The sequence below is a fragment of the Phocoena sinus genome, chromosome 12 (assembly GCF_008692025.1).
Source record: "Phocoena sinus isolate mPhoSin1 chromosome 12, mPhoSin1.pri, whole genome shotgun sequence".
Taxonomy (NCBI): Eukaryota; Metazoa; Chordata; class Mammalia; order Artiodactyla; family Phocoenidae; genus Phocoena; species Phocoena sinus.
The window spans coordinates 50,029,604-50,045,027 of NC_045774.1; the positions used below are offsets into that span (position 1 = coordinate 50,029,604).

At 38.4% G+C, this 15,424-nt stretch overlaps 1 protein-coding gene across 1 annotated transcript in view; it reads left to right on the forward strand.

Moving 5' to 3' along the window:
- The window catches only part of AK9 (adenylate kinase 9), a 121,470-nt gene extending 112,754 nt beyond the window's left edge, over positions 1–8,716 (forward strand). The window contains exons 36-41 of the mRNA XM_032651866.1: positions 3,238–3,434; positions 4,506–4,675; positions 4,910–5,008; positions 5,981–6,083; positions 7,464–7,578; positions 7,990–8,716. Coding sequence (XP_032507757.1) covers positions 3,238–3,434; positions 4,506–4,675; positions 4,910–5,008; positions 5,981–6,083; positions 7,464–7,578; positions 7,990–8,192 — 887 coding nt within the window. The 3' untranslated portion in view covers positions 8,193–8,716. The remainder of the gene's footprint in view (positions 1–3,237; positions 3,435–4,505; positions 4,676–4,909; positions 5,009–5,980; positions 6,084–7,463; positions 7,579–7,989) is intronic.
- Positions 8,717–15,424: the final 6,708 nt, after the last annotated feature.

A 15,424-nucleotide genomic window follows, 5' to 3' on the forward strand; every position in this document is an offset into this window, starting at 1 on the left:
GTGAGGAGTCTGATAATAATGGCATCATTGAATCTTGATTTGCTTCATTATTTGGGCATCACCAGCATCTCTGGTTCCTGTTTGTCTGCAGACTGGGAATTTGTTTTCACCTGAGGATTACAAGGGATGAAGATAAGAGTGCAAAGGAAGATAGAACTGAGTTTTAGAAACCTACTCCCAATAAGTTTTGGATAGCATCACACCAGTAGAACATTCCACAGCAGGCTTTGAAAGCAAAACTTGTGCCTCATTCATCTTTCTGTTACCCTACTTCACCTTTCCCACCTCAGATTGGGTTGCCTGAAAACAGACTCATGATGAAAAGTTGTGTGCAGAAGCTCTATCAGGAAGTAGTCTCAGGAGTCGAGTTGCCAGATGAAGCAAATAAAAATACAGGATGCCAGTTAAATTTAAATTTCAGATAAATGACAAGTAATGTTTTAGTCTAATTATTTCCCAAATGTATGGGACATATTTATACTAAAAACTGTTCGTTGTTTATCTGAAATGCAAACTTAAGTGGGCATCCTGTATTTTATGTCAACTCTAATTAGGAGATACACCTGTGGGGAAGTGAGGCTAGTAGAACCGAGCAGAGGGAGAAACTAACCTGCAGTGTGGTGGAAACAGAAGCCTCCCTGGATGCTATAGGGAAGCACTAGAGCTAGGATGGACCTTCAAAATTTCCCACACTGAGGGGAGAGGCCAGGCTTTATATCCTCCCTTTGGCTTGTCATTGACCAAAGGTCACTCCAGGAGGGGCTGTAACCTGTAACAGAGGGGCCATTCCCAGTGCAGCTGTGATCCGTTAGCACAGATATTTCCAGCAGCTGGGGGGTGGGTGCATCAGCCCTGAAGAGAGGGGTGCGTATGGGGCACCACAGTATCCACTACATTATTCCAGATATACTTGCCTCTGCCTTGAATAGTTTAATCTAATTGAAGCTGCCCTCTTGCTTTCCTGCTTTAGCATCTACCTGATAATCTATACCTGATTGTTTGAATTTAGTTTTGATTTTTTTTTTTCTATTCTCCACTTGCTTTGTATGTTATTCAAATAACCCCCCCGTCAGGGGCCCAGTTTATTCTCACTAATGAGATGGAGCAAGGTCAGGGCTAGAAAACTAAAGAAATTCCTCCTCATTCTGCCACATTCCAGAAAAGGATATATAGACATTGCCAGATGTCATCAAGACTATCCCAAGAATCAGAAAAAGAGATACTTGAGTGTCTTTTAGGACTTAAAGTGATTTGAGTCTAAATTACCCTGTCACTAAACCTGTCAGGATTGGTGAGGTCAGCACATCTGAGCTAAAGAGCAACGTACAAGTGTAAAACTATATAGTACCATATAGTATAATATTATAGGACTATATAACACTATATACTTTAACAACACTTTTATTATACCATAGTACTGTGCGTTATAATACTTTAGAATAATATTACACCAATGTAGTATTACAGTAGTGTAATATTCTTTTTAGGAAAGGATGGTTGGGGCTTCTTAGCCTTTTCATTTGTATCATAAACAATGGATGGAATAGTGGACTCGTTTGTCTATTGCTTCATAAATTATTCTGAAACTTAGCAGCTTAAAACAACACACACACACAGTCACTCACAGTTTCTGTGGGGCAGGAATCCAGGCACAGCTTAACCAGGTCCTCTGCTTCAGGGTCTCTCACAAGGCTACAGTCAAGGTGTGGGCTAGGATTAAGATCTCACCTGAGGGCCCTAATGGGAAAGAATCCACTATCATACTCATTCATATATTGTTGACAAGATTTCATTCCTTGAAGGCTGTTGGACTGAGGGCCTCAGTTTCTTGCCAGCTGTTTGGCCGGGGGCCACCTTCAGTTCCTTGCCATATGGACCTTTCCAACATGGCAGCTTGCTATACCAAGTGAACAAGATAAGGCAAGAAAGAATGCCAACAGGACAGAAACCATAGTCTCATGTACCTGTCTTAGTTTCCCAAGGCTTCTGTAGCAAATTACCACACACTGGGTGACTTAAACTACAGAAATGTATTCTCTCACAGTTCTGGAGGCCAGAGGCCCCAAATCAAGGCATTGGCAGGGCTGTCCTCACTCTGAAGGCTCAAGGGGAGTATCTGTTTCATTTCTTTCTCTTAGCTTCCAGTGTTGCCAGCGATCCTCTGCATTCTTTGGCTTATAGACACATCACTCCAATCCTAAGGATTACTTTTATGTTTACATTGTCACATAACAAATTAATCCATGATTTATTCTTCATAATTTTAGTGTTAGTGTAAGACCTTCCTTGGCATAATAAAAAAAAAAAGTGAAACTTTTCACTGGTGAAAAGGACCATTAACAAAATATATCAGGATCAAAATTTACTCATTATAATTAAGATGTATAAAAAAGTATTTTTATTTTCTGTAACATCTCATATTGTTTTGGAGTCCCCATTCTAGTGGAATACTAGAGAGAAAACTCTTAAACTTGTCCATTGAATGAATTTGGGGGCTTTTTTTTTTTTTTAAATAGAGTTGTTAGGGTAAACCTAGTTACTTTTGGGAAAATGTTTCTTCCCCTGTCTTGGGAGCCATCAGGGCACAGGGAGAGGTTTGTGTCAGTAACATCATGTCAACAAACTGTTTTCACTTCCTGAAATCTATCCCATAGAAAAAATTTAAATATGTAGCAAATTGATGTGTGTGTGTAAGTGGCTATGTATATATACATGTACATATATGTGTGTATATACATATATATTGTTTATAACATATAGATAGTTTATAATAGCTAAGAATTAAAAACAACCAAAACATTTATCAACAGATAATTGGTTGAGTAAACTATATGTACATTTATACAGTGGAATACCGTGCATAAATGAAAAGGAATTAGGTAAATCATATAAACTGATATGGAAAGGTGTCAAAGGCCATGACTAACTGATAAAAGCAAGTTGCAGAATAATGTTTACAGTATAGTGGCACAAGCATCTTATATGCAAAAAATATATGTGTATATGCAAATATATAAAAAAATCTGAAAAAGATACAAGCTCAACAGTGATTACCTCTCAGAAGGGATGTTGGATTGAGAGGATGGAGGTGTGAAGAGAAATTTTTACTTTTTACTCTGTGGAATTTTACAATATGTACTCCTTTGTATAGTACTAGCATAATTGAAATTATTTTCATTTTGAAAATGATTGTGTTTTCTCTGAAAAAAAAAATAATAGTTAATCTGTTAATAACAGGAAAAGCCGCCTGCATTGACAAGTTATGTATCTCACCTGAAGAACTGATTTCTCGCCTGGGCGAATTTGGACAGTTCTGCCCTGTCAGCCTGGCAGAATCACATGAATTAGTTGATTGCTCTTTAACTGATTCCTTGGAATTTGCAGCAGAGTTCAGAGGGCACTATTATAAAATGAGTTCTCAGGAGAAATTGAATGTAAGTTTGTTCCTAACTCCAAATATTTACCAGGGAAATAAAATACCGGTCTCAGAATTCACCAAACAGGAAGGGGTGGGCACAGCTGGGAACACCCAGGAATTGGGGACCAGGAGACCCAATTTTGGAAACTGTGACCCTGGATTCAATGAGGCAACTCAGAGTCCAGTCCTAAGACTGCATCCCAAGACATATTTTGGCACAAAGCAGAAGTTCAGGGTCAGTGATGGACCCTCCACCTGGGTCAGCTTAACAGGTAGGGAGACCCAAGGGTGAGCCCGCCCGTGAAGGGGATGCTGAGCATCTGGCTGGGGATTCCATTCAAAGGGTGCAGAAGGGAAGTCAGAGTCAGTAGAAATGAAGTAAGACCGACGTATGTCTCCTGTGCTTTCAACTTTTTTCTATCACTTTAATTTCCTGTGTACCTTATATTGCTATTTAATGCAACAGAATACAGACTTGTTCTGATATTACGATGACCATAATTTGGTGATATAAAAAGGTTGTAGTTGAAAACTAATCAGGTGCCTCTGAACATTTTATTTTCCTCTGAAGAATTTGAATTTTTTATCACTTTAAGAAAAAGACATTTATTTCTTCCTGCTTATTTAAATGATAATCACAGAATTTTAAAACTGGAAATGACATTAGAGGTCATGTACCTGGTCTGCTTCCTTCATTTTAGAGTGATAACTGAAGCTGGAGAAGCTAATTCACCTGCCAAAGGACACCCACCTAGTTAGTTATACTGTAGGACAGGAAGACTATGCACTCCAGTGTCTGGGACATAGTAAGAGCTCAACAAATGTTTTCTGTATAAGTAGATGAGTGAGTGAGTGAGTGAGTGAATGAAAGTAGGAGAGACCTTACATGAAATCACTTGCAAGTATTACTATAAGGCACTTGCAGTCATGGAAGGAGCTATAGTAGTTCAGAAAGCAGCTCTCAGATGGTTTGAAGGACGAACATTGCTACTGAAAATGGGGACAGTAGCAAGAGAGCCTCAGTGGATTCTCATTGGCATAGTATTCCTGTCTCAAGCGGTCACGTTGCTGTAATCTTTTCTTATAGAGATTTTTGGAGAACCCCGAATTATACGTGCCTCCATTAGCACCTCATCCTCTCCCATCTGCCGACATGATGCCCAAAAAGCTGACACTGTCGGAGCTGAAGAGCCGGTTTCCTAAGTGTGCCGAGCTCCAGGGCTACTGTCCAGTGACCTATCAGGATGGCAAACAAAGGCAAGTCCTTGCTCTCGTGCAAGTACAGGATGATAGCTCTACTCAGAATAAGTGGTCCATATAACAGTCTTAACATTTTGATCAAAAGATCACTATTGCTTAACTGGAAAATGTTCTATTTCTTCCTTGAGCGGTAAAGATAGAAAAATAAAATATTTTGACACTTTATTTATACAGTACTGCATATTAATTATACAATACATAGTTGTTTTTGTCTGTTCCTTTGTCTTTCAGATACGAAGCCCTAGTACCTGGTAGCATTCACTATGCTTTAGAATATCGTGATCGTATATATATCTGTGAGAGTAGAGAAAAACTTGAGAAATTTCTGAGGTGAGACCATTCACTAAGTCACAAACATTTACTGAATATCTATGTTAACTGCATCATGCTGGGATAGATACATATGTGAGTGCACACACACACGTGCATAGATACATACACATAGCTGAAGGGGTAGCAGTTACTTACCCACTGCCACACATTTCTGTTTTTCACAAGAAGCTGGAAACCAAATTTCTTCTTACATTTATCTGATTTTTAAACTTTTGTGACTGATTCCGTTTTTTAAAAATTACAATGTGGATCAAATCACATCTGCAGATAGAATTTGTGCAGTAGTTTGTGACCTCTAGTGAAGATCAATGTTTGAAGAAATTTAACAGTAAAAAGAGAAAAGACATTAATTGCTGGAAAGGATATAGGACTCAAGGAGTGAAGGAGTGAAAAAAGGATTTTCTTTTTTCTTCAATGGGAAAGGTACGAGCATGTTAAAATGCAGGTGGCTGGGAAGGATCCAATAAAGAAGGAAATGCCGAAGGTGGGAGAGAGAGAGAAATTGCTATTTAAGATTTCTGGAGAGAGGGTGGAACAGGGATGCAAAGAATGTGTGGAGACTGATCTTAGCTGGGAGGTAAGCTCCAGCGTGGAGAAAGGAGCCTATGTGTGGCTCTGCTTGTGGTGAGCAGTTGAGGAAGTTTCATTCTGATGCTTCTCCTTGGATAGCCTGGCCCCCATGTGGGGGTTACTGGGAGGGTTAGAAATGTGAGGGCAATAAAGGAAGCTTTATATAGTTGCTGTGAAAAATAAGAACACTGAGGAGAGCTGAGCAGGGCTAGGGACCCAGGCGAAGCTGGCTGTCATGAATTTCTAGGAGCCCCAGTCTTCCCACTTGTATCATTTTCTCCACGGGAGAAAAACAGGCAGTGAACATTATCTTTCAGCTGTCTCTTGTGTGTCCACCTTCCTGTGTACACACAATGAGCACATCTGTGGGCATCTGTCTAATGGATTTTGTGTTCTTAGGTCGCCACTGAAATACTGGGATCAGAAGCTTCCTTACAAACTTCCCCCATTAAAGGAACCGATGTATCTCACTAGTCTGCCTTTGCCTGGATATCTCGAACAGGTTCACTTACATGAGTTTCTATGCATAGATTTTAGAAGACTACAGCAATCTCTTCTTTAACAATAATTTTTATTTTGGTAACAATGAAATTCAAGGCAGAGTTTCCTGATTTTAAGCTGCAAATCCACTTTTTTTTTTTTTTCTTTTTGCGGTACGCGGGCCTCTCACTGTTGTGGCCTCTCCCAATGCGGAGCACAGGCTCCGGACGCGCAGGCTCAACGGCCATGGCTCACGGGCCCAGCCGCTCCGCGGCATGTGGGATCTTCCCGGACCGAGGCACGAACCCGTGTCCCCTGCATCGGCAGGCGGACTCTCAACCACTGCGCCAACAGGGAAGCCCTGCAAATCCACTTTTAACTTATTTTGGTTTTGAGTGGTTATGAAAATAAAATGTGAGAAAAGCCCCCGTTTCCATAGCTAATTCCCAAATACCTGCACTACAGTGAAAAGAGAGTAAGATAATTATTTACCTCTGACTTGTAGTTTGTTTCTTATTTTGAATTTCAGTGTCTGTAAAACTTTTTCTTAATTTGAAATGTGTAAATTCAGTCTCTAAGAGGTTTTTTTCCCCCCCGCTCAAAAGAGTTGAGTTGAGGTGTCACCACAACTGAACCACCAAACACATATTTTGCTCAAAATCTGGATGAAGCTATCTACTCAATCACATCTTATTTCTCTAAATATACCTCTTTCTGAATATAGTCAAATTTATCAGTAGCCAACCACTATTTTAAAGGGTTTTAAAAAAAAATTTTTTTTTCTATAAAACAGTTGCCTAGGGCACAATTTCATACCTTTCTTACAAATTCCTAATCCTAACTTTGCTTTTTTTCAGCTCCCCTAGATGGTTAGCTTTCAATCTAGTTTAATATCAAAAGGCAAGATGACACTCACCCAGAAAAGGGTGTTCTCTTCTTTTCCTGCTTGGGGCTCCAGAATCTCAACTGCAGTGATAACTGTGGTCTCTGGAATTCCTGGTCAGGTGGCCCAGGGTCCTGAGAGGGGGAGGCAAGCTGGCCAGTTCTGAGCAAATGGAAGCAGAGATGGGCCAAGACAACTCAAAGCCCAGTGTCCCCTCCTTTCTTTTTTAACTTTTTGTTATGGAAAATGCCAAACATATAAAAATAGAACTGTGTAATGAAACCCACGTATCCATCACCTAGCTGGCGCTAAGCCAATCTGTAGTTTTTATTTTTCCTAATCAAATGTATTTTGTGTTTCTTAGTCCTGCTGGCTAAGAGCTCATTTAACTATCTTTGTAAGCTCCATCCTCAACCCCAGGAGGCTATTTGAGGCAAAGAATAACTAACCTCTTTATCTATTTGCCACAAGAAAATAAAACAAACTCAAATCTACACATAATCCGTTCCCTACCTGCAGGGTGTCGCAACTGCTCTAATTAAAGCCATGAACGCAGCAGCATGCTTAAAGCCCAAATTCCCCTTCTTAAGTGTACAGAGATCTGCGCTACTCTATATAGCATTTCACCTAAAAGGTATGTCTTTTTTTTTTTTTTGCTAGAAATGATATGCTACTCAGAACTAATTTAATATTAATTGTAGTATAATGTAATAAATAGGATTGTTGAGTTGGGTTGGTCACTTGCATGGGGTGTGTGTGGTGTTGGTAGCAAATATTTTAGCAAAAATATCAAAACTGAGTTTCTAGTTTTTAAAGCAGGGGCTACGAGTAACCTAATCAGCACCCAATAATCCATTCCATATAGGAAGGTGAATAGAGACAATTACGATCTAAAATAGAATAATCCCCAAATCTTATTTGGGATTTGGATATCTTCTTGGCCATAGCTGTGCAACTCAATCACGCACGAAGTTCTCCTTCTCTTTAATATAATGATTCACTAACCTAACAAAAAACATTCACAGTCCTGTGAAATTTTCTACAGCCTTTAATCCCAAAGGTTCTGAGTACACAAGAAAAAAATATAAGAAGAAGATGGAGCAGTTTATGGAGAGATGTGAACTCATTACATACCTGGGTGCCAAGATGACCAGAAAATACAAGGAACCTCAGTTTAGAGCCATTGACTTCGATCATAAATTACAGACCTTTCTCTCTCTTAGAAATATAGACCCAGTCAATGGATAGAATGCTTGGGTAACTGCACCCAGAATCTTAAGAGTTAACCTGAAAGGGATAAAAAGCAAATAGATTGAAAATCTGGCCCTCCCTGACGTACTTTTCCCTCCTGAGTGATACAACACGGCTGCCAGACTTCAAATGAATTCAGAGCTCTGCCAGCCAGGAAGGAGTGCTCTCCTGTAAGCCTAAGTTTTCATATAATTGTAAAGTTTATTGCTCTTTGCCTGAACTTTGAGGTTTTAACAAAAGTTATTCCATTTAGAATTCCATTTAGAATATTTAGGTAACTTATTTTACTTAATGAATCTACTGTTCATTTTCCTTTTTAATATTTTCAGCAGAAAAGTCAGTCTCTGTTAAATGTAAAGTCATTTATGCAGTAAATGTTAGAAAGCTTCAAGAAACAAAATTAACATGGATATAAATAAAATATAAATATTGGTTACACTTTTAACATAGGGAGTTGTTGGTAAACTTCACGAACCTAAAGACACTTTATCATTTTCCCAACAAAATAAATGGATTTTGAGGTAACTAAATGGCTGCTGCTTTTCTTTTTCTCGAGTATCCAAGGGAACATGCTTGATACCTTATTCTGTAGTTAGAAATCACCTGGATATTTGAGAAGGATGAAATCTAGAGTCTTTTCACATGACATTATCAAGAAGTATATGCTAGAGGAAAATTACTAAATTGAATTTGAGTGAGATTTTAAAAATAAGATTATCAGTTTTTCAGCAGGACTATAAGAAATCTAGCATGTGAAATAGCAAGATTGTCTCTTTAAAAAAAATGAAAGGTACAACCATTATCCTATTTAACCTTGGGTAAATCTCAGTTTCGATGAGCCTTTGTTTCTTAAACTCTAAAATGAATGATTTAGCTCTTTTTTCCCAGCGTTATTGAGGTGTAATTGACAAATAAAATTATACATATTTAAACTTTACCACGTGATGATTTTGATATAGGTATACCTTGTGAAATATTTACCACAATCAAGTTAATTAACGCATCTGTCACCTCACATCGTTACTTTGTGTGTGTGTCTGTGTAGTAAGAATGCTTAAGAATCACTGTTAGCAAATTTCAAGTATCATGGCAATATTATTAACTATAGTTACCATGCTGTACATTAGATCCTCAGAATTTATTCATCTTATACCTGAAAGTTTGTACCCTTTGATCAATACCTCCTATTTCTCCCCTCCCCCCAACCCTTAGCAACCACTCTTCCACTCTCTGCTTATATGAGTCTGACCTTTTTTTTTTTTTAGATTCCACATATAAATGATACCATACAGTATTTGTCTTTCTCTGTCTGGCTTATTTCACTTAGCATAATGCCCTTCAGATTCATTCATGTTGTCTTTGATACCTACAATTTCAACAACATTAATTAAAAACTAGAAGCCTGTTTTATATATATTTTATATGATATATTTAATTATGAAACAAGTTTTAAACAAAAACTAGAAACCTATTGTCAAAGTTAGGATAAACCCCAAAAGTCTTTGAAGAGTTACTGATATACCCATAGATGAATCATTACTTTTTCAGGAGACTGGGAGCTGTCAGTAGCTGCCAAGTTTTACCAGCAACGTAAGGCACCACTCACTCTTCTCTTCACAGTTCTTAGTACTGCTAATTTACCATCCTCCCACAGTGTTCTTAACGTGTCCACAGGCCTCCTCAGCCATTGTGTTTTCTTCTATGGGTATACGAAGTTTCCTTTAGCAATTAAACCCAAACTTTATTGCTTCAGCTCCCCCACCTTTATGAAGGGCAGTAGTCATGCAAAGTACCCCCAGGAATCTCTTGAGAGGTAGGGAGTATCTCATAGGCTCCAGAGCAAGTCCACACCCATTGGATATCTGCCATCTTCTGGGGATCTTGTTCTATAATATGGCTTCACTCTGAGAACTGTACAAACCCAAGGGAGTGAGAAATCTCACAGCTCATCCATCATTGTTCTGGAGCTGCTGAGTTCTGCACAGAAGTGGGATGAATGCTCCCTCTCTCCTAAGGAGGGAGAAACTTAATCCCTGAGCTGAGCAAGGGACCAAATGCCATGTGATTCTCTCTTTTCATCCCTGTCTCCACAGAGTGTCTTCCTTCAAGTAAATCTATTTAACAGAGTGTAGCAGGTAGGAGCATTGGGTAGGGAGTGGGGAATCAAATTTCCAGAGCAGCTTATAGCTCTACATTCCAGGTCCCTAACACTCGCATGCAAATTACAGTTCATTACACGTAGGACTCTATTTAGAATAACCACAGACAAGGCTACCATTCCAGGCTGTTTGCTGTGTGCTACTGGCTTTACATACAGTACCTCATTAAATTCTCACACATTGTATTAATACACACGAGAAGAGTTTCTTACCCAAGATCACATAAGTAGTAGAATCCAGATTCAGACCCTGATCAGACTAACTCCAGAGCCTTGCTCTTCCTTTACCACCTCCTACACTGTAAGTCCATCTCGGAAACCACCGTAACCGTGTCAGTATTCCTGGGGCATTTCATTGGCCAGAGCCCTTTGGGCACTCGTGCAGGCATGTGCGTGTGCGTGTGCATGTGCGTGTACTTTAGAATATAAAAATATTACAGAAGACACAGGAAAATTTTTTCTGTTGAACCCAAGACTCCCTAGCCCCACCCCCTACATGCATTCACACTCTACCTGTGATGGTTGCAAGTTGTGTTTTCTTTAGCAAGTTAGGTCAAGAGGTCTGTGTCCCTAGGAAGGGAGAGTGACATTTCTCCAATGAGAAAGGAGAACACGCATCATTTAGAAACCTGTTATTAAAATCTTTTGTTTATAAATTATGCTTGCATATTATTATAAATAATCCATCAACTGGTGTCCTGAATACGACGAAAGAATATTCTGACTGGGTGTCCAGGGACCCTGAATGTCTTCCCTGAGTGAAGCAGTAAGAGGGTGAGTGGCCAGCCCTCGGTGCTCACTGGGGCTCATTACCCCCATACTCAAGGCTGCCACCCGACCACTTCAGGAAGAGGCTGAGGCAATGTCCATCCAAGCGTCAGGGAGAGTGCTCAACCACCTGTGCCTCTTACATAGCTTGTCTAGATGTCATATTTACTACAACTAAAAGAACACATAATTTCACCCAGGAAGGAGAGGTAGTGCCCATTTGACAGACCCTAAGACAAAAAGTAATATAATTACAGTCAGTGAAATATGGAAAAGTAGGCAAAGGATTTTGCACTTCCTTTCCAATTAACACTCAGATACATCAAGTGGATATACTATATTTGACCATTCCTATTGCTAGACTATGTACTCTTGTACTATATTTTAAAATGCTGTAATGAAACTTTCTTCACCATATTTGGGATTATTAGCCTGATATAAATTCTGGGAAACAAAAGTACAAGATGAAAGGATATGAATTTTAAAAAACTAAGATGATGATGCTAAATGATAGTGATGAAAGTGGTGCTCTTGGGCACTCCTGGGAACACTGTGAATTGCTATTTGGAAGGCAGCTTAGTAATAGGAATTGAGACCCATAAGAATAAATGGGCGGAAAGCAGAACCTTGTTACTTTAACTTGAATTAATAGTGATATTGAACATTATTACATATGTTGGTCATCAGTTGCATTTCTTCTTTTGTGAATTATTTTTTCATGCCCTTTGCTCTTACTCACTGGGTATTTTTAAATTGTTTTGCATGAATTCTTTATGTAATATACACAGTAAATAAGTCCTATTTTTTAGGTATCAAAGTAAGAGCTGTTCATCCTCCTTTATGATATTGAATACTTTTCTAAGCTCTGGAAGTTCTTCCATCTTCAGAGACTGAATAAATATTCTATTTTGTTTTCTTCGTGTGTGTGTGTGTGTGTGTGTGTGTGTGTGTGTGTGTGTTTATATTTAATTCTTTAAGCCGCCAAGAATTCATTTCAGGATATGTTGTGAGCCGTGGTTTTAAATTCTTCAAAACTCAAAGTAATAAATACTATGGTTTTTCAAAAACATTTTCAGTTTTATTATATATTTCATTTTATTCTCAGTACATTTATTAAAAGTTTTCATAAATTCATTGGTGAAGGAGAAGGAGTTCAAGAACAGGGAAAACAATGAGAGATATATTTTATATATGTATGCCTCAGTCTCACTGTGGGTGATTTTTTTTGTTTTATCTTTTTTGGTCTTTTTGTTTTGCTTTTACAAATGAAGGCCTGAGTAGAGGTATATCTGCAAAGCCTGAGGTCCCTTAATTATGGGTGGTTCTGGGAATAATACTTAGAAGGGTAATATCTAAATTAAATGGACCTTTCAAAATTGATATTCTAACCAGGAGGTGAAAGTCATTACAAACCTGTGAGCCAGGCATGTTGAAAACTGCTTAGCCTATACAGGCATGTGCATATTTACAAGGAACTCTCCTAGACTAGGGTAAGAGATAAAAATATAAACAGATACACACCACCCCTGTGTACTGCAGGAGATATGGAGGCTAGAAACTGGAGCGCTACTGAATTAGTGCTATAAAATTCCTATAAAGTGCTCTATAGTCCCTAGAAAATGCCCCATTGGCATTGGACATTGTCAGTTGCCTTTCTGTTCCCTTCAAATCCCTTTCAGTCATAATGAGCCTTGGACTATAGTTTCTTCCAGCTACAGTTACCAGTCAACTATCATAGCCTACAAAGATGTTTTCTGATGCCCTTTGTAATGGCAAAGGGCTTTCACCAACCTTCAGTTGCCAGCTGATCATGGCCCTCTCCTTCCCTCAAACTCCCGCCAAGTTCTCCATTGACTCAATCCACCCAGAAGCCAGTATGTGCTGGGCTCTGCTGATGAAGTCCTTGCAACCTCCCAGGGCCAAAGATGGAGACAAGGGTGGACAATGGATTTGGTGGAGAAAGAGAAAAAAACCCTCTTTATCTGTAAGTGATTTTACTTACAACAATTTATAGTCTATACCCTGATAACTCAAATATTAATATCTCAAATTCTTTTCTCACCTCTGAACTCCAGACTCTTATCTATAATTGCCTACTGTGTATCTTTACTTGGTTATCTAGTTGACATCTCAAATTCAATATGTCCACCCCATACTTGTTATCCACCCAACTTCTCTTCCTCCAGTTTTCCACCAGATCAGTTAATGGTAATACTGTATACTCAGTTGATTTGGCCTCATACCTAGTGATTAACCTTGATCACATTCTTTCCCTCACTCCCAAATCCACTCTCTCAACAAGCCCTGTCAAAGAGAACTACCTCCAAAATATACCATGAGTCTGGACTTTTCTCATGTTTTGCACTGATTTCACCTAGTCTCTATACCTCTACTCATGTCCCTCTAGGATCTACTTTTCATCTAGTACCTGGATACTCTTAAAATACATAAATCAGGTTCATCAGTCCTGTTTTAGAATCTTCCAATGGCCCCCTATCTCAGTTAAAATAAAATCAAAATTCCTTACTCTTGGTGTATATTAATTTTATGTGTCAATTTGGAGGGTGTTTTGGATGAGATTAAAATGTAAACCAATGACCTCTGAGTAAGCAGATTGCCCTCCATAATGTCAGTGGGTCTTATCTAATCAATTGAAGATGTGCATAGAACAAAAATACCAGCCTCCCAAAGCAAAAGAGAATCTTCTAGCAACATGCCTTCAGACTTCATCTACACCATCAGCTCTTCTGGGTCTTGAGCCTGCTGGCCTATACTGCAGATTTAAGACTTCCCAGCCTCCATAATCATATGAGGTAATTTCTTATAATAAATCTAAATCTCTATATATCCTATTGGTTCTGTTTCTCTGGATAACTCTGACTAATACAGCATAAAAGGCCTTGTAAGGGCCCTGCCTAACTTTTCAACATATTCTCCAATTCTTTTTTTATCTGTTCCTTCCTTCTTTTGTATTGACTAAGGACTTTTTAATTCCGTTTTCTCCTCTAAGGGTTTTGAAGTGCCTGCATTCTATTTATATCCATTGAGTGGTTACCACTATTCTTAACATGAATACTTACTCTAAAGGCAATCAATACCTCTATCCTTAAAACACTTAATACCAATCACCAGCTCCCATCTTAAATGCTATTTTTATTCAGTATTTTAGATCTAGTCTACTTGTTTGCTATCCAAATTAGGCATTTTCTTTTCATAATCAGTGTTTGTTTAGATTTTTCATTTTTCGTCTCTCACCATTCCATCTTACAACTCAGACTTTCCTCCTAGCATTATTTTCCTTCCTAGAGTAGGGTTTGTTGACAGTCAGTGATTTCAGTTTTTGTTTGTCCAAAGAAACGAACTTTTTTTGGGCTGTATTGCTTGGCTTGTGGGATCTTAGTTTCCCAACCAGGGATTGAACCTGGGCCCTCGAAAGTGAAAGCACCAAGTCCTAACCACTGGACCACCAGGGACTTTCCCTCCAAAATTGTTTTTATTTTTCCCTTGTTCCTTATGATAATTTTATGGTATACAAACTAGAAATAGACAATCTGAATAGGCCTATATTGATAATGAAACTTAATCAATAAATAATAACCTTCCAAAATAGAAAGCATCAGGCTCAGATGGGTTCACTGGTGATTTCCACCAGACATTTAAAGAAGAAACTATGTCAGTTCTCTATATAGTCTCTTTCAGAAGACAGAAGCAGAGGGAATACTTCCTAGTTCATTCCATGAGGCCAACGTTACCCTAATACCAAAACCTGACAAAGACATTACAAGAAAACTATGGACCAATATCTCTCATGAACATAGATGCAAAAATCCTCAACAACAATATCAGCAAATTGAATCCAACAAGCATAAAAAGAATTATACGTCACAACCAAGTGGAATTTATCCCAGATATGCAAGACTAGTTCAACATTCAAATATCAATTAATGTAGACCATCATATTAACAGGTTGAAGAGGAAAAATCACATGATCATATTAATAGATGCAGAAAAAGAATTTGACAAAATCCAACACCCATTCATGATAAAAATTCTTGGTGAAATAGCACTAGAGAATTTCCTTACTTGATAAACAACATTTACAAAAATCCACAGCTTACATCATACCTAATTGTGAGAAACTAGATTTCCCACTAAGATCAGAAATAAGGCAAGGTTGTACCCTCTCACTACTCTTTTTCAATATCACACTGAAGTCCTAGCTAATGCAGTAAGACAAGAAAAGAAGATAAAATGTATACTGATTGGGGAGGAGGAATTTTTTTTTTTCTTTTCTGTGGTACGT